This window comes from Trichomonas vaginalis, chromosome IV (assembly GCF_026262505.1).
Source record: "Trichomonas vaginalis G3 chromosome IV, whole genome shotgun sequence".
Lineage (NCBI taxonomy): Eukaryota > Parabasalia > Trichomonadida > Trichomonadidae > Trichomonas > Trichomonas vaginalis.
The window spans coordinates 18793038-18812393 of NC_067206.1; the positions used below are offsets into that span (position 1 = coordinate 18793038).

At 34.9% G+C, this 19356-nt stretch overlaps 9 protein-coding genes and 1 pseudogene across 10 annotated transcripts, besides 2 other annotated features; 2 read left to right on the plus strand and 8 right to left on the minus strand.

Moving 5' to 3' along the window:
- The first annotated feature begins 5182 nt into the window (after positions 1–5182).
- Positions 5183–19032: a mobile genetic element.
- Positions 7368–7524: a mobile genetic element.
- TVAGG3_0123960 (KilA, N-terminal/APSES-type HTH, DNA-binding family) lies at positions 7711–8376 on the plus strand (the record flags this gene model as incomplete). Its single annotated transcript, XM_001281630.1, has 1 exon — positions 7711–8376. One exon carries the CDS (start codon positions 7711–7713, stop codon positions 8374–8376), a length of 666 nt encoding a protein of 221 aa, XP_001281631.1.
- On the minus strand, positions 8819–9268 carry TVAGG3_0123970 (protein of unknown function, DUF4106 family; the record flags this gene model as incomplete). Its single annotated transcript, XM_051223664.1, has 1 exon — positions 8819–9268. The coding sequence occupies one exon, from the start codon at positions 9266–9268 to the stop codon at positions 8819–8821; it is 450 nt and encodes a 149-aa protein (XP_051108650.1).
- TVAGG3_0123980 (uncharacterized protein) lies at positions 9731–10186 on the plus strand (the record flags this gene model as incomplete). Its single annotated transcript, XM_001289693.2, has 1 exon — positions 9731–10186. One exon carries the CDS (start codon positions 9731–9733, stop codon positions 10184–10186), a length of 456 nt encoding a protein of 151 aa, XP_001289694.2.
- Positions 10203–10622, minus strand: TVAGG3_0123990 (protein of unknown function, DUF4108 family; the record flags this gene model as incomplete). Its single annotated transcript, XM_001289694.2, has 1 exon — positions 10203–10622. The coding sequence occupies one exon, from the start codon at positions 10620–10622 to the stop codon at positions 10203–10205; it is 420 nt and encodes a 139-aa protein (XP_001289695.2).
- Positions 11023–11373, minus strand: TVAGG3_0124000 (Poxvirus D5 protein-like family; the record flags this gene model as incomplete). Its single annotated transcript, XM_001278160.1, has 1 exon — positions 11023–11373. One exon carries the CDS (start codon positions 11371–11373, stop codon positions 11023–11025), a length of 351 nt encoding a protein of 116 aa, XP_001278161.1.
- Positions 11630–12258, minus strand: TVAGG3_0124010 (uncharacterized protein; the record flags this gene model as incomplete). The annotated part of the gene is made up of 1 exon (XM_051223665.1): positions 11630–12258. A coding segment is annotated over one exon (629 nt), but the record flags the coding sequence as incomplete, so codon positions are not given.
- On the minus strand, positions 12287–12670 carry TVAGG3_0124020 (uncharacterized protein; the record flags this gene model as incomplete). The annotated part of the gene is made up of 1 exon (XM_051223666.1): positions 12287–12670. One exon carries the CDS (start codon positions 12668–12670, stop codon positions 12287–12289), a length of 384 nt encoding a protein of 127 aa, XP_051108652.1.
- TVAGG3_0124030 (protein of unknown function, DUF4106 family) lies at positions 13992–14402 on the minus strand (the record flags this gene model as incomplete). Its single annotated transcript, XM_051223667.1, has 1 exon — positions 13992–14402. One exon carries the CDS (start codon positions 14400–14402, stop codon positions 13992–13994), a length of 411 nt encoding a protein of 136 aa, XP_051108653.1.
- Positions 15000–15594, minus strand: TVAGG3_0124040 (uncharacterized protein; the record flags this gene model as incomplete). The annotated part of the gene is made up of 1 exon (XM_051223668.1): positions 15000–15594. A coding segment is annotated over one exon (595 nt), but the record flags the coding sequence as incomplete, so codon positions are not given.
- On the minus strand, positions 16516–18341 carry TVAGG3_0124050 (annotated as a pseudogene). Its single transcript has one exon. A coding segment is annotated over exon 1 (1826 nt).
- Positions 19033–19356: the final 324 nt, after the last annotated feature.

The window sequence follows — 19356 nt, forward strand, 5'->3', positions numbered from 1 at the left end:
ACCAGCATCAACGGACAAAGTAAAGACTACTGCCACCTTTACATGGACAGTTTACGCATTGGTATAGAAATGCTTAGTTCGTTCATTTTCAACTTCTTTAGCATATTCGTCAGGAGTGTCTATTATTTTTAGGAACTTGTCTTTAAAAGAAGGAAACTGTTCCTTTTGGAAGGTATACACCTTGAAACCTTAACAAGTTTGAAACGAGGTTGGGACAATAGATAGTTTTATTTCTTTTCTTGCTTGCAGTCTGTACATTTTTGCCATGTTTTTGCCTAAAACTTCTAATATTCTCTTTGTTATACTTTCTCTATTTTTACGAACACGATGGTGAGTACCTGTCGTAGGTTCCCATTGTTGTCATAGTCAATAGTATTTTCATATGGGTCGCGTTTAGGTATTTCTATTTTTACTTTGTCACCTTTCTTAGAGTTTGAAGCCTGGCATTCTTTTCTTGTTTGTCTCTTTTGACTAAAACTATTAAATTATAGTCTTTCTCTAAGTCGGGTTGTTTTTGCATTTCTGCGGGAGTGGTTTTCCCAAACCTTTTGTTTACGGTTCTATTGTGAAATATTTAAAACTTGTCTCAATCTTTGCCTGGGAGAAGTGTCTATACTTGTGTCATATATGACTAATTTCATTGCTTACACCTTGTGGTTGGTTATAAGTCTCTTAAACATTTTTATACAATCGTCAATGACACCAAGAGCGAATGTTTTGGTCGACAATGAATATTGGTTTACGAATATTTGAACGCAGATAGTTTTTAAGTTTCATTTCTATTTGAAAGAACTTTTCAAGTCAGATTGTCAGTTTTGTTTGGATGGTATTTGTCAACGGAATTATATGTCAAGCGCAAGATATTTTACATAAAAATAATCTTTTTTGGACTGAATGTATGCTTCACAGTATCTGTGATTTTGACGCAAAATTATTAGCAGTTATGGTGAGTCCAATCTTCTTAATCTCGTCTGATGAATGTTTTCCAAGATATCCATAAACCAAGCATTTGTGTTGCAACTAAAGAGTTTTTTATCTGAGTGCTTTCTCTTTGGTTCCTTAGAAAGATAGGGGTCTTGTTTTGTTCGTCATTTTTAATCATAATGAAATGGGTTTATTTGGCGCATTAGAGAGTTTGCATCAGTTTTTACCCGCAGTGGGAACAGATAGCAGAGGTGTAGTTTGGAGTGTGGAAGGAAGATTTATGAGTACATTGAGGTTATACTTAAAGAGAAAGCACAACCTATTAGTACAAACGATGTACAGAAAGGTTGGGATGTATGCCCGAGATGCCAGCAAGATCTTGATTCCAAATTCCTAAAACAAGAGGAAACAGTTTCAAGGTATGGATATGGACAGGATGTTAGGAAGACAAGCAGACGGAATAGATCCGTAGGCATATACTTTAATATTCTTACGAACAGCGAGGAATGACTGACTTTATAAACAAGCAGGACACATACGATGACAAGGTGAAAAGATTCTTTAACAGGGATATAACATGCACAACAGATGGTAAAACAACACCAACTCATCCGGAGCCTCAAACTTGGGGATGTAAATTTTTTTCTGAGATGAAATGAACATCAGCATTGAGACAAATGGGCTAATGATGAGTTTGTCGGACTTCAGCAGTTACAGCAACAGTTGTTTTGTCAAGTTCCTTCCTATACCTCTAGGAAGTTTTAAGACCGAATGTTAAAAACCTAAAACAACCAGTTGTTGAAAAAAAAAAACTAAAATTTTTTACTGAGATGAAAAGGACGAAGTGGTTGAACGGTAGATTGTAGATTTGACACCAAAACAAACAAAAGTTCAGAACCATTGTAAAATCCCTGTCAAAGAAACTTACAGTATGTCAAGAGGAACTAAATTCTATAATAAAAGTGCCAGAGATCTTGGATACAATCAACAGACCCTAACTATAAGTCACTTTTCATAGAATGGAACGGCTAGTATTCACAAAGAACAGACTCTCACAAATAAATATTGAAGTCTGAAGGAAGCTTTCGAGACAAAGATGGGAAGGTTCTTACTGACCAACAGTTCATTATAGAGACATGTCACTTGATTAGAGTCGAAATATTCTAAACTTTCACAACAAACAAAAAGTTGGAAAGGAAAACAAAAAACAATGGATATGATATTTATGCAAGACTGTTGACGACACACCTAGTCCTGCAAGTGAGGTAAAGTCAGAGAACGAAAAGTGACGAAAAACGATAGAAGAGAGAAAAACCAAAAACTGAAGATAACTCAAAACAAAGTTAAGTTTCTCAAACTAAACAAGTCACCTTCCTTAGCTGGTAGGGGTTGGCGTCAAGACTTATGGTAGTGTGCAACGTCGCCGGGCTTGGGGGGTCAGTATTAAAGTAAAGTGAAAAAAATATATTTTTTTTATTTTTAATTTGAAATGTACGCTTGAGGTTGTTGGAAAGACCGTCAGACAACATGTTTGCTAGAGATGAAGAGTATGAAATGGCATACCAATTTTTAAAACAAAAATATTTTAAACAAACATTTTTTATTTTATTTGAAAATGTACGGCTGAGTTTGTTGGAATAAAGACTTTGGAAAACTGTTTGTTAGATGAGCAAATTATGAAATTCACTGTTCTGAGCCTTTTGAAGTCAGAACCAAAAAGAACAAAAAGAGTTTTAGCGAATGGCGAGCGAAAAACGGATATGCTGTTATGAAGATGGGTTGGGAAAACCACTATTTTAAACATATTGTTCTTGCAACTCATTTTATACCGAACCCTAACAAATTTACCTCTTGTAGACCATATAAACCGTTAAGAAACGACATTAGACTTGAAAAAACTTACGTTGGTCACTCGCTCGTTCTGAAAAAACAATAAGAACAAGGGTAGATTTAGAGATATTTATTTCGAGATTTCGTCGACAAACTAGAAGATTGAAGTTAATTGAAATTACAGACATATGGTAAGCATACGTTTGAGTCTTTACTACTATAGCGAAGAAACAAGACTCTTTCTACTTTTATACGCGCCGTAAACTATAGGAAATTACAACCGTATGTTTTACTAAGGAAGGCTTATGCTTATGTATAACACTAGAGTACAGATGGAAAACACGTTCAAATACTTCTTAACAAATTCAAGAAGCTATATGGCCATTTACCATTTTAAAACAGTTATATTTTTACAATATTAAATGCTTTCAGGTTGAAAAAACAAAGAACAAATTAGTAGATACAAAAACGTTTGACTATATCTTTACAAACGCTGGTAGGAACAGTATATCAAGATGGAGAAGTAAACATATGAGAAGGTCGACAAACTTTGTTAAAGGTTTTCTCCTTTTGTTTTGAAGTACGAATTCACTCAAGTCAAAGTGGCTTTAGTAACCACATGTAAAACCTATTGTCCGAAACATTGGTCTTACCCTCAGTCTCGCAAAAGGCAGTCTTGACAACTACAAGCACATTCTTTCTCCGAAGAAATCAAACTCAAAGTGAAGGATTACTATGAGAACATTGACGCACTCATGACGAACGAAAAGGTCTATAACATAACTCATTGAAAGTGGTCATGGTCGGTGTAAAAGATGGGCTGTTTTAAGCTAGACAGAGTTTTATTCCTCCCCGAAGTTATGTTCTCTCGCAACGTGTGAAGTATGTGAGGGTGTGTCTGAAATACGGCAAAGAAATTAAAACATTGGCATGAAATCAGTAAAGAACGCTATTGCATGAAGTAAAACATTCGTTTTTAAAACACATTTTTTTATATTTATTTGAAATGTACGCTGAGTTTGTTGGAACAGACCGTTGGAAACTTGTTTGTTAGATGAGAAATATGTAAATTCACTGTTGTGAGTCTTCGATAGTCAGAAACAAAGACAAAGAGAGTTTTTAAGCGAATGGAGCAAAATAACGGAATGCTAGGATGAGGATTTGTGGGAAACACATTACTTAAAAACATGTTTTCATTGACAACTCATTTATACCGACTCCTAAACAATCATACCTCTTTAGACCATATAAACCGTATAAGAAAATGGAAAAAAACAAATAAGACTTTGAAAACTATACGTGAGGTCCACTCGTTATGAAAACAATAAGAACCTAGGATATTTCGAGATATTGTATTTCGAATTTGTCGACGAACTAGAGATGAAGGCAATTGAAAAATACAGACTATGGTAAGCACTCACGTTATGAGTTTATACTATAGCAGAAGAACAATAACTACTTTCTACTTTATACCGGCGCGTAAACTATAGGAAATTACAAGTATGTTTTACTAAGGAAGGCTATGCTTAATGTAAACACTAGAGATACAGACGATGGAAAACACGTTCAAATACTTCTTAACAAATTCAAGAAGCTATATGCATACCATTTAAAACGTCATATTTTTACATATATTAAATTGCTTCAGGTTGAAAAAACAAAAACAAAAGTAGCAGATACAAAACCGTTAGACTATATCTTTACAAATACTGGTAGGACTATTTCAGATGAAGAAATTTCATCCAATTGTCTTTCATATACAACTACGGAAAAGTGCTGAATTCGACAAAAATGAGTTTTTGGTTGAAAAAGAGGTGGAGCCAAAAGTGGCTCGACCTCAAAACAACATTTTGTGAAGAATATACCAACCCGCGGAAAACAGGGGGTTGCTTTTTATACAAAGTCACCCCTTGAATTTGTCATGAATTTCCTTAAGATAGAAAAAAAATATATTTTAGCGACCAGGTCACTCGCGTCACTCGGTCATTTTTAACTTCTCTGAAAAAGTGTGACAACATGACATTTTGACAACAACACAGGAAATAGATTTCATCGTATATTTTTTGTTAAGACTTCATCGTATATGTTTTTGTCAAGACTTTCATCGTTGGTGGTCCGACGGTTAAGCCACAAACGAATGTCCGACGGTTAAGCCACAAACGAATGTCCGACGGTTAAGCCAAAAATATTTTTTATTTTTATTGTAAAACAGTATGACAGTCGAAGCAAAAACGTTCACGAACAAATCTAATGGCGAAACATTCACAAAAGGCACTTACAACGGTATTGAAGTCTTACGTAGAGACAAGGATGGTTATATAAATGCAACAAATATGTGTCAGCAGTTTAGGAAAGACTTTAGAAGGTTGTTGGAAAATAAGTCCTGGGAAGAGATTTTAAGGCATTTTTGAAGAATATACCAACCGCGAAAACAGCGGGTTGCTTTTTATACAAAATTCATGCAGGAATTCCTGATGAAATCAAACAGGTTAGAGGAATGTATGTAGACCCAAGACTCGTAAACTATATAGCAATGTGGGCTTCTCCAAAATATTGTATAGCAGTTTGAGAAAAATTCTGGACTCCATAGACAAGAAAGTTCATGAGAAATTAGATGAAGAAGAACTTGAAGATACAGCAGAGAATGCAAAACCTTTGTTCGAAGAAGAAGTTAGAAAAATGCATGGAAAAACAAATAGAACATGAACGTAGATATGTTCTGTTATAGAGACTCGCCATACGAACTAGACCAATGGGAACAAGAAGATTTAAAGAGAGAATTTAGAGAATATGAACTCGCTAAGATAACATTAGAAGCTGCAGAAAAGAAGTTAAAAAGTTTGGGGTCGTTTTGTAAAAAAATATTGTGAGTAAATGAACCATTTTTTTTCGACAAAAAATATATTTTAGGGTAGATGTTAGATCTAACCTGTCTTCTACCCTCTTTTCTACCCTCTTGAATTTTCATGAATTTATACAGAAATGCTTGTTTTGAGGTCGAGCCACTTTTGGCTCCACCGTATTCTTTCAACCAAAACTCATGAATTCGGCAAAAATATATTTTAGGTAGAAGTTAGATATAACCTCTTTTCTAACCTCTTTTCTACCCTCTTGAATTGTCATAGTTTTCCCGAAATAAAAAATAAAGTGGTTTTTTTAAAAAAATATTTTTTATTTTTTTGTAAGAACATGTTGCAACAACAGCACCAAACCGTTAGTCATGACCCAACTTCAATGTTAGTAGAGATGAAAGCTTCATTCCTTCTTCATATACTTTCGAAACAAAAATCCAGAAGATAAAGCAAGAACTTTTAACAAGTACTTTGGACTGTTTGTGCGAAAGATGAAACAAATGAACAGTATCTTTATGACATGCAGGACCTCATCGACCATTTACCCAAATTGCCTGAAATCCAGCAACAAAAGCTACTATTCCAGAATTCGATGAAATAGAAGTCAAAGCAACTGACTCAGTAGAAATAAAGAAGTTCATACGAAAGGTTAACTATGAGTTTCTTGGATTTCATTGCAACCACAAAGTCATGGACAAAAGATTGCGATATGGTATATAAGAACATCTCTGACATATACAAATCTGGGGAGTTTAAGACCTACGACAACTTTGTTTCGTTAGTTGCTAATGTGTATGGCAGATAAGGAAAAGATAAAGATAGAAGAGGTAAGATATGGAATGAACAGAATAAAACCCGCAACTTTTGAGTTAAAGAGAGCAATTGACGCCTTAGTCCATACTACAGGTAAGGTTTCAGAATATAACGCAAAAATGAACCCGCCAATGTTTCAAAATGTAAGCAGCCATTAGGAAATATAACTACTCGTCAAAGAGATAGAACGTATGAGAAACGACTATGCTGACTTAAAGAAAGAATATGTCAAACATTGAGTTTGAACAGTTTGAAGATAGACAATGACACCAAAGTGGTAGAATAGGTATTTAAACGTAAGATACTCAAAGAAATACAAACAAATATTCTTTGTCAGACATTTTATCTCCATCTGGAAAGAAAGCAAAGGACTGGGTTAGAATTGCTTCTAGTCAGAAAATTTTGACAAGAAATCCTGAGCTTATGATATCGGTAAGATTCTATGGAACTACAGCATATCTCATCGACAAAAGTCTTATACCAATAGTTTTGTTATGGTTAGACCCAGTTGTTGGATATAACTTCATAACATATGGTTTATTCGACTCAGAACGTTGCAGTGAAGGCTTACTTTACATCGTTCAGAAACCGAAGGACTTCAACACAAAAAGATATAAGATAGGAAGAACATATAATATAACTCTAAGATATGACAGTACAGTCAATAGAGTCAAGGTTGTGTTGGTTAACGATATGAGAGCTGCTGAAACAGAACTACTTGAAAAGTTTGAGAAAATGTATGGTGCTCCCATAAAAGGTAAAGAAACGTTTGAAGTAGATGAGATAGATAAAGCTATAAAATTATTTGACGAAGTTGCTGAAAAATACATGTAAAAATAACGTTTACCATGTAAAACGCTTATAAAATAACTGGGGTAGAAAAGAGGGTAGAAGACAGGTTAGATCTAACCTTCTACCCTAAAATATATTTTTGCTGAATTCAGCAACAAAATTCTGAGTAAAATGGCATAAGATTGCTTCCCTCGGAAACAGTGAAGAACAGCGAGTAGGTAAGAAACCTTAGTCGCCAAAACTCTATGAAAAACAGTGAAATTTCTCTAGACCGACTTCCTTCGGGGTCGCCAAAACTCTATGAAATCATGAATTTCCTTAAGACAGAAAAAATAAAGTTAGTTTTATTTTTATTTATTTTTTTATTTTGTATGTAAGGACAGATATGTCAACAACAGAGAACACAACAACAGTTATAGTCCATGAAGCCATAAATGAAGAATATGAGTGGGTTCAGTTTAACAAACAGTTACGTCTCATTCGTTCGGTCAAAGACGATATGTACCAAATGCAAAGTATTTTGACAGCATGTTTTGCTCCAGATACTATGAAACCACAAGATTGGTTTGAATTAAATAGCACTCATGAACTCCTCAGTGAGTTTGAACATGTAGAACTTAAAAAGATGTACCAAGACAGACAAAACTTACCATCACATCTAAAAGGTATATATGTTCATAAGTTCCTAGTTAGTTCAATAGCAATGTGGGCTTCACCTCGTTATGCAATCTACATACTTATGCTACTTGACGAACTTTGTACAAAGCAGAGAGAAGATATGATGAAAGAAGACAAAAGCATTCAGAAAAGAATACCACGTTCGGTACCAAAAGGAAAGGAAAAGAACTATAAGTATATGATTTATACTGAAGAGATGGAAAATGAAGAAGATAAAGATATGGTTATGTTGCATTTAGTCAGAAGAAACAACAAAAGCTTTTACGACCTTGCTAAGATTTACAAATCTGACAGAAATTGGTTCTATCGCGAAAACTTACCGATTTCAATGACCCCAAATGAAGATGTGAAACAAATAGTTCAAGATACGTTACCTCAAACACACTATGATATGAAAGGTTGTACAATTCTTACCTTCAAAGAAGATTTGCCATTGTTAAAGGAAAAAATAACAGAGTATTTTGACAACTTCAAACAAGTAGGGTAGATGAACCATTTATTTTTTACGCTTGACTTCAGATGGCTCAGGTAGCTCTATAAAGTAAATTGCCTCGTCAAATCCTTCTGGCATTCCGAGTCCTTCCTTCCGACATTCCAAGTTCTTCCATCCGACAGAAAAAGTTTTTCCATCCGACAAGAAAAAATTTTCCCGACAACTGGAAAAAATTTTCCTGTTGTCCGTCCGTAAACCATTCAAATTTTCGAAAATTGAGAACTTTTTTCCCGACAACTGGAAAAATTTTTCCCGACAACTGGAAAAAAATTTCCCGACAACTGGAAAAGTTTTTCCCGACAACTGGAAAAGTTCTTCCTTCCGACAGGACACAAACGAATGTCTCACGTCCCTCTTCCTGAATGTCTTCCAAAGCCAGAAGAACCGACAGCCCCAGCACCACAACAGACTTACTAAGACTAAACACTTACATTTTTCAAGCTTGACTTTTTACAATTTGAACTTTGTTCGCGTAGATATGAATTCTGAAAGAAGTATGAGGGTCTTGTATGACTTTGTACTTCTCCCATAGTTCATGTCTGTCAAACTTACCTGCCATGGACTCTTTCATAAGTTCCATGAAATCGTCTTCGGACAATCCAGGGAAAAGTATAATGTCAGTAAGTATTCTTTTAACATCTTTACTTAAACTCTTTGCTGTCTGTACACAAATGACAACAGAGATGTTAAAGTGTCTGAGCTTCTTAAGAATTCGACACATATCTTGTTCTCTATTCTTTAACAAAGGATGAGAGGCGAAATCATCTAAGATAAGAAGACATCTGTGAGGGTAAGTCTTCCAATCGTAAGATTGCAATTTCTTCGAAATGTATTCTATCTCTTTCTGTTTGTTTCTGAAGTGTTTCTTCTCTAATATTCTCTGCATTTCCTCATTTGGGTCTTTAAACCTCGAATTGACATACTCATTTATAGCATTATACTTCAAAACTCTTCTTTGGTACTTCTTTATCCAATCTAACAACTCAGTATCCTTTATACATACTAACTTAGACTTCTTTATAATATCTTTGAACGAATTGACGGTTTGGTCAAATTGACCAGAAGTACTACAAATAACAACTAACTCATAGAATGGGTTCTTCTCATCTAGTTCTTGTTGTTGTGCAGCCATTTTAAGATAAGTGAAAGTCTTACCCGACCCAGGTGGTGCGATTAGACCTGTTATACCATTCTGAGCAAATAAGAACTTGTCATGTATGGGTTTTATCTGAGCATTTTCCAACTTCCTCTTGTTCTTATTTAAAACATTCTCAAATTTCTTGTCAATGTCAGCAAACTTTTTTTCTAACATATTTTTAGAAAAATTAAAATTTTTATCTTTTTGAAAATGTCGAGCGATTTCGCTATCTATATTCGAGACAAACTTTTTGACAGCAAAACATCTGTCGACCATAAAATCTTACATAGTGTAAACAAGAAAGGTGAATTTGTTCTAAAGTTCTGTTTCTGGGAATATGACAAGAACCATAAAACATTAGGCAGAGAAGTCTTAAAATTTGTCAATGACAGACTTGTTGACAGAGATGACGCCTCTTGGAGAGATGAAGTCCAACAAAAGTTCTTAGAATGCAAAGAAGACACATGCGCTGTTCTTGAAGATGAAATAGGAAACAGAATAGAAGAGCTATTAAAGGACAAAGAACTTTTACATAAATATGGTTCTGAGAAATTTGACATAACTCCACCAGAAAAGAAGAAGAAGAGAGAGAAGAAAGAAAAGAAAGTAGAAGAAGAGAAGAAAGAGCCAGAGCCAGAGCCAGAGAAAAAGAAATTTGACATGTAAAAATAAAATTTTATTTTTAGAACATTTCTGGGTCAATGTCAATGTTCTCTTCCTCTTTAGGAGCAAACACTGGCTTAGACTCTAAAATCTTTTTACCCAATTTACCTTGAACTTCAACTATCTTAGACTCATAATATTCATAGTCGTCTGCTTTCTTTGGTTCATAAGGTATAACAAGTTTGTATGCTTTGCCTTCTTTAAGGTTTGAAAACCTTCTGTCAAAATTTTCTTTGACTGCTAACAAACCTTCTATGTCTAAGTCTTCAAATTTCGCACCATTTTTAGTCACAATAGCAAACTTAACTGGTTCGATGTTCCAAACTTTGTCAAATGTAGACTTTTCAAAATGGTAGAAGTAAACATTCAAATAAGCGAATGGGTCTAGTTCTTCTTTGACTTCTGTCATGTACTTATTTACTGAGATGAATTTCGTCATCTTTTCTATCGGATAAAAAAAAATATTTTTTTTAAAATTTACTCAGAAAAATTATTTCTTTCTATATTTGCCATTCCGAACTTCGAAAAGATGTTTTATACCAGCATAGAATTTTTCTCTAGAGCTTGGTCTTATATCGTTTTCATGACAATATTTTCTATATTCTTCATATAAAGCCTTTTTTTCATACATTTCATAAGGACAATCTAACCAGAATAGCGCATATCCGTTATTTTGCTCCCATCCGCTTAAAACTCTTTTTGTCTCTTTGTTTCTGACTTCAAATGACTCACAACAGTGAATTTCATATTTCTCATCTAACAAACAAGTTTCCCAACGGTCTTCTCCAACAAACTCAGCGTACATTTCAAATAAAATAAAAAAATACTGTTTTTAAAATTTACTCAGAAAAATTTTTCTTTGTATATACGCCGTTCTGAACATCTAAAAGATTTTTGACATTTGCCAAGAATGTACGTTTAGACGCTGCCATATAACCATATTCTTGACAATACTGTTTATATGAATCGTACAATGACCTTTCATCTAATGACACAAAGTCAGTTTCATCTACGAACAGTTCATAAACACTCTTGTTTGCTTCTAACAATGTTTGTCTCTCTTCGGTATATGGAATTTGTCTTGGATTGAACTTAGAAATATCTAATGTCATGAAATATGAGAACAAGTGGTTGTAAAAGTCAGATGTCAAACATTCTGACAAAGCGTCAAAATATTCTGTATCTTGCATACGAGAATCTGACGTTCTGACAACTACATATCTTCTGTCAGAACTTTCTAACTTCATCGGAACAGCATTGTTTGAAACCATAATGAAGTTTGCAACATTTTCACAAACTCTTTGGTCTTTATATTTTCTTTCAACAACTCCAACTTTATCTGTTATAAGACTCTTCAAAGCATCTGAGTTCAAAACTTTTGTTGTATCTATACTTTGAAGTTCATTGCAAACTATAAGTTTCATATTCTCAATTGAAGAGTTAAACTTGCCACAGATGTTTTCTATGTTTGTCATATTCGGATTCGAATAACCTTCTAACAGTTTGCACAAAATATCTGTAAAGAATGTGTTCTTACCTGTTCCTTGTTTTCCAATTATAATGAGAGCAGTTTCATTTTTAGCACTTGGATGTTGTAAGATGTTTGCAAACCAACATAAGATATACTCATAAACCTTTTCGTTTCCATTGCATATAATTTCTTTGACATGGTCTAACCAAGCTTCTATAATATATTCTTTCCATTCTACTTGTTCATATTTATATCCAGTGAAGATAGAATAGAAGTTTGGAGAAGGTGTATAAAACTTTATACCACGAACTGAAAAATCTTCTAACTTTGACAATAAGATATCCCAAGCATCTAACATCTTCATGCCAACTTGTACGACTTTTATTTTCTTAAGTTTCTGTCTACATTCTTGTTCTGAAACTATTGTCGCTCTTGGTTTGTTAAAGACAACATCCCATTCTTTCATGACATAACATTCTGGGGCAGAGTCGACATAAATGACTAAACGTTTCAAATTCTCGACTGCTTTGTTATAGTCTCTAAATGGACACATATTTCTGAAGGCTTGGAAGTCATAAAAATCTGAAACATCTATTCTGTACATTTTTATAAAAATAAAAAAAATATTTTTTTTATTCTTGACTTTGTTGTTGCATTTGTTGTTCTTGAGCTATTTGTTGTTGAAGTTGTTCTTGTAATACAATACTTTCACCAGTTGCATCTTCCAATTCGAAACTTTCTGCCGTCATTGACAAATACATAGGACATAAAAGTTTTACAGGAACAAAGTTTGCGTCAACTAAGGTTAAGTTTATGTTTGCTAAAGTGTTTGAGTTTACTAAAGCTGAAAACTCTGCATTCGAATGAACAATAGGCAAACCAGCAGAGAAAGTGTTGTTTATACGCATGAGTATCTTTTGGTCATAGTAGTTTCTGTCGACATTCGAATAGCACTTTGAACCTAAGTTTGAAACAATATATAAAATAGGTGTGCTTAAAGTCAATGGAACAGACATTCCTTGTATGACACCTTTTCCTGTTATAGGAAACTGTTGGTAGTAAAAACCAGATATAAGTTTTGTATTATAGCTCATATCGTTTATAGTAAACTCAGTCGGACATCCAAACATAATGAAACCTGCTCTAGTTGCAGCACATGTTACATCCGTCCTTAAAGTATTAAATAAGTCAACAAAACCTGTTGGTGGTATATCTGAGTAAGTATCTTCAAAGAAGTATTTTTTACCATTCACAACAACAAAGTCTTCTGGTGTCAAAAGAGCAAAACAGGCTTTAGTCGTCATTGTGTTTAAGGTTAGTTTACAATATCGTCCTTGAGGACTTTGTAAGTTTGTTGTTATAGAATTATATGACTCAGGGTTTTTAGTCGTAATAGTATAAACCACTATGTCTTCTGCCATTTTACTTAGCAAATAAATTTTAATGAAATGTTGTGGTCGTCAAATATTTTTATGACGTCTGGGAAACTATATTTTAAGTTCAAGGTTTCACCTCCTTTCATAACGTATATCTTGTCAATGACATTATATGAAACACCACAGCAAGCAATGTCAGGTTCTATTTCTTTGATGTTTATATCGTCTGCCTCTGTCAAAAGTTTCAATAGTTCTTTCAAAACTTCATGAGGTGCGATGACATATGAGTTCACTTTTACAGGGTTGTGTTCAACCAAGTTTAACATTAGACCTAAAGCTTGACAAATCTTCTCCTGAGTTTTAAGCTTATCTTTCAGTTGCATGTAGTCGTTTCGAATATCTGCAACAGAACTTAAGTCTCTGCTAACTTCAGGGTATGTTGGTTGTTCTTTTACAGGAACTATTGTTATACCATCTTCGTCTTCGTATGGTTTCCCACTTCAACATCTCTTTCTTTGACATTGACAACAACACTTTGACTGTTTGTTTGAGTTGGTGAATTTAACTTCACATCTGCCATCGCCATTAAACCTTTTGAAACACTTACGCTTCTATTTTTCGGAAATGACATTTTACTTAGAATAAAAAGATGGACGTATTCGAGTATCTCTTCGAATTGAAGCAAAACAAAGTTTACACACACAAACAATACAAATACATTGACAGAATAGTTCTTTACACAAACAATGGAAAATGTTATAGAATAGCAGTCTTTGCTGAACCAAAATATTTTCATAAAGCAAAGAAAGTTGGTATAACCGAATGGTGAAAGTTCTTGAAGCAGACAAAAATATAACAACAAAACTTACAGATATTTCTAAAGGTAAGTTTATAATACAATTTTATGTCAAAACAGGTGTCATAACTATTTACGATGGTGAGAAGTCAGTTCAAGAACAACTTACTGACCTGCTGCCAAAATCTGCTCGATGGAAGCTGTCGTTATGCCAATCTGAGGAGCTCCAGCAGGTTTCATCGAACGAATTTTCAAAAGAGCATCTTCCGTGAAAAGTGCTATTGGTTTTGTAAACTTCTTTGCTTTCAATTCATCTGGACCGTCTCTGTCACCAGTATATTGTATTTGAACTGTACCAACAGTTGAAATACCACCCATAAAGTCTTCTGAGTCAGCAAATGGAATGCCAAGCCAAAAGTTTGAACGGTCTCCATTTGTATATTGAGTTTTTTGACCTCCTGTATGAGTCCATACTTTCACATATGGCATAATAGAACTTTGCATTTCAGGGTTAATGGTTGTTGTGAAGTTGTTGTTAAAGTTCATAGCATCTAATGTCAAGTTGTATGACCTCATATCCTCAACTGTAGAATATTCTTCTTTGGATAATATTTGCCATCTATGTTTATATGATATTTAATACCGGGGTTGTAGAAACAAGAATAGTCATTTATAGTTCGTCTGAACAGTACAAACATAGTATCTGCATGTTTCATTGCAGTTGTTAAAGCAATATCTGTTCTTGCACCTGGGTCAGCACTTTGGTTTCCAACTTCACCTGCAAAGTCTTTGACAGATATTTGGTGTATAGGGAACATAAGTGGAACTGCAATATATTTGGCAGCTAAAGCATTTGAAATATCTGGGTCCAACATATAGACTGCAAGTCTGCTTTCTATTCTCTTGCATTCAAATTTTTCGCATGTGAACTTAACTGGGTCCCAAGCAGTTCCAGCAGCATTGAAATAATAGTTTACTTCAGTGTTGAAGTTTGAGAAACCAAAGTCTAAGTCAACTTTGTCTTTGCAAAAGTCACAGAACTTGGCTCCACCAGTTCCAGCTACAGTAATAGTGAATGGGTCTTGTGTTGGTGCAATGACTAAGTTATTTTGCTTGGAGTAAGTTCGATAGAAATTTTTCCTGCCCAGTTTGGCAAGTATCTTAAAAACCTGAAGATGAGGAAAGATGACAAAGGAACTCTAAGTTTCAGTTTTACTTTAGTGGCAGCAGTTCCATCTGAACCAGAAAGGTTAACATAAACTCCTGGAACGTTAGGGTCAAGTCTTCTTATTTTCTCAATAGTTGCATACTGGTCTGTTTGTTCTCTAGCTTGTGGTTGTACTGAGTTTCTCAAAGCGAACCATTCATAGTTTGCCCATGTTACTGTTTGAACTAAGTCAGAGTTAGAATATATCTTATATCCCATGAAAACTTCTGGAGCATATTGGTATCCGACATAGAAAATTCCATTGCAACCTTTCTTGTCAGACAACTTGGCAGAAGGTTTTATTTCAATGTCTTGTTCCACGTATAAGAAAGAGTTGTCAATAGAAATTATATGAAACCTGTCGCAAGCAATATCTACTGTTGTTGAAGAACCTTCTCCAAACTCACCTACGTTTCCATAAGAAACAGCAGTTGTATATTCGTAAGTTCCAGGAACTATTTCTGACCTTCTAATGGCATTGTCGCATTCGTTATACCATTCGGAAACATTTCCGTTCATGGCATCCAAAACTGTTGGCGTTATATTCTGAGCGGCGTACATTTCATATGGGTAAAAATATAGAATAGTTGTATTTATGTGTCATAATAGAACCCACTCGGACCAAGCTTTACTTTCTTCCTGACTGAGTTTTTAACTCTTCTTTTTCCTTCATTGCCCTCTGCTTGAAGTTGTTGCATCTTTGCATTATGTTCATCTAGTATGTTGCAAATTTCCCATGTCCTTTTTGCCTTTTGGCTCTGGTCGCCCATCTCAGGTAACCTATATCCTAGAAAGAGTTTGTCATAGTTTGTATTTGAGTCGTCGCTTATTGTTTGCATGACTCTTTCCTGAGTTTCCGGTTCAAGCTCTTCAAACAGTGCCTGTCCATATGGAATAAGCTCGTTTCCAAATATATGTTTTTGTAGCCATTCTGGTTTTCTTTCCATGTTACCAACTATATCTTTTGTGAATGGGAAAGCTTTTACCCAATCTTTCAGTCTTGCGTCGTTTATTTCTGTAGTTGGTTTTATTTTGTCAAGGAACATGTTTTTCAATACTAACATTTCATTTGGTACTGTCCATTTGAGTTTACTTAAATATTCATCCCTTCTCGGTTCATTGTCTGCAAAGTAAGTTTTTATGACATTTTGTAAACTTTCGTTTGCAAGGTCATGTACAATAGGTTCTCTTCCTTCGCTCTCCCTAACTTTCTTTCTAAACTCTTCACCAAATATACCATCTTATGGTTCTGTGTAGTTCTTTGAGATAAATGTTTTAGAACGTCAGGTGTTATATTTCCATCAGCCATGTTCATTTCATACTGGTCCAAAATATCTGCATCTTTCATATCTTTCAATGGCATTAAAGCCGCGCTGAAAATACCAGCTACATCTGGTTCACCATTCACTTCCATTGCGTCTACAACTTCTTGGAATTGTGGTTGTAAGTTTATGAACCACCTATCCGGATTAGCTTTATGACCCCATCTCATTGTAGTTCCATCGTCTGCAGAAACAAAAGTAGGTTTGTTTCCATCTTGGTTAGGTTCTGAATGAACTTTAAACAATGTTTCATTTCTATATGTTTTCTTGAAATTTAACCTTTTATTTTCACCGAGTTCATCCAAAGATTGAACGTTAAATGCTCGTAAGTAAAAAAGGGTTGTTGTATTTGTGTACATTTTCTTTCAGTTCTTCCATTCTATGCTGAATATTTTCATCTGGTGCTGGAGTCTTTTGTATGTCGGCAAACATTTTTCGATATTCTTCTACTATGTCAGCCGAATTTTTTTTAGACTCTTGGAAATATTCCATATTCTCCGCATACTCTTGTTGAGGGTCAAGATTTTTCGGCTGTTCCAAATCTTCATCTAGTTCTGTGAAGTTAGTTTCCAAAGGAAGGACTTGTTCGTTTCCTTCAGGCTCTTCTAGCTGTTGTTGCTGAACTATTTCTTCCATGTCTGGTTGTATCTGAACTTCTTCCTGTGGAGTTTCTTGTACCTCATCTGCTGGCATTTCATATATTCCGAGACCGTTTTTAAAAAGTTCCCTATCTAAGTCATCCGGACTCATAAACCTTTCTTCTTTCGTTCCGTCTCTATTTTTTACGCGTTTCATGAAGAGAGTTGAATTGTCATTTAGCTCTGACATCAAATATCTCGGAGTAAATTCATCCATGTCATTTGGATGATATGCTATTAAATCATATCCCTTAGCGAGCTTGTATTTTCCAGGTTTGAAATTATATCCCATTTGGTGCTGAACCATAAAGCTAAATAGGTTCGGGTCAGTATTTCCTTCCTTGAACTTTCTAATAGCTTCTTTATATCTGTCACTAAAGTCAAGAGTATCTGGGTAACCATAGTCTTCCTTAAGCATTTTTAAGAATTCTTGGTTTCCTTGTTCTCTACTTCTTTTATGTCCTTGCTCTGTTTGTTGTGCAGGGTTTTGAACTGTTGGTTGTTGTGTTGGTTTTGGTGCTGGATTTTGAACTGTTGGTTGTTGTGCAGGGTTTTGAACTGTTGGTTGTTGTGTTGGTTTTGGTGCTGGATTTTGAACTGTTGGTTGTTGTGTTGGTTTTGTTGCATGCTTGTGTCTGTGTCCATGTGACGATGTAAATGTTTTAGGTAGTCCTGGTGCAGGTGCTTCTCTTGGAGGGTTTGGTGGTATATAAATTCCAACAGCTGGTATATAAGTTCCACCAGCTGGTATATAAGTTCCACCAGCTGGCACATATGTTCCATCTGCAGCATAGTGTCCTACCTGACTTTTCGTTTTTAAGAAAGCATTTACTAGGTCTGTTTTGGTCTGTTGTAACTCTTTTTCTTGACTTTCCACAACAGTTGCTCTAACGGCGTCATAGGCACTTTGAACTGCCTGTCTCGTTGCTGCATCTGTTATTTTCGTCATATTTTGTGCTACTTCTTTTAACTCTTTGTCGAAACCTTCAGACTTCAGTTTCTTTCCAGATGAGAAGTCGTTCACTTGTTTCACCTTACTATGAAGAGCTTCGAAAGCGTTCTTAAAGTCAGCATTTGTTAAAGCTTCATTTGAACTATCTTCATCCGCTTGTATTTTTGTCCTTATTGACCCTATGAGTTGGGCTGCTTTAGCGTTGGCTTGGGCATCTAACCAGTCATTGTTAGCTTTTATATATTCTGCGCTTTTCATTGCCTTTTGCATGGCTGCGTCGTTATTTTTACTTTCTTGTGCTAAGTTTTCATACTGTACGGTTTGGTTTTGCAACTGTAAAAGTTTTTCTGCCTTTACATTTGCTTCAACTTCTTTTTTATACTCATCGCTATCCATATATGTCTTCAGGGCTTTTTGTTTTATCTCTTCATCTTTCAGTACTTTATATTGAGTAGTATGGTTTTTCAAATTTATGACATCTTGTTCCATTTTTGCTACTTCTGTTGCTTTTTCTGACACTTTTTTCGCATATTCCTCTGTACTTAGTTCTTTCAGTTGTTCTTCTTTCTTCTTTTTCTCTACGTTTAACTCATTGAGTTTCTTTGTGTGTCTGTCATATTCTAGTTTCTTTTCGTTTTCACTTATTTGCTTCTGTATGTCTATGTTTGACTTTTTGACATCTGTTATTTGATTTTTGAGTGAACTCAAATTCATTTGACTTTGAGGGTTATAGGCTGTTCCGTCTGCAGCTCCACCATAGCCTGCCATTTTCGCTAAAAGTGCCGCTCTTAAACCTCCACTCTGTGCACCAAGAACTCGGTTTAAAAGCATAGGGTTGCTTGACATTTGTTGCAACATAGTGGGGTCATTCAGCATTTGTTGTTGCAACTGTTGTTGTGGTGTTAGTCTTACTATTGGATGTTTCAATGCTCTCTTCCTCTTACGTATATTCTTACGTAGCTTACGTGGCATTTTAAGTGAAGTTAAAAAGCGGTTTTTGACAGATGTTTATATGACACTTTTTGTTCAGCACAAAAAACTACTCGGTCAAAGTGTTGACAGTTTTGTAAAATAACCGTCCTATCTCCGTGCCTATGACGAAGAAATCATGACAAATTCAAGAGGGTAGAAAAGAGGGTAGAAAAGAGGTTATATCTAACCTTCTACCCTAAATTATATTTTTGTCTGATTTTACGAAGAAGTCTTGACAAAACATTTACGAAGAAGTCTTGACAAAACATTTACGAAGAAGTCTTGACAAAACATTTTACGAAGAAGTCTTGACAAAACATTTTACGAAGAAGTCTTGACAAAACATTTACGAAGAAGTCTTGACAAAACATTTACGAAGAAGTCTTGACAAAACATTTACGATGAAATCATGACAAAACATTTTACGAAGAAGTCTTGA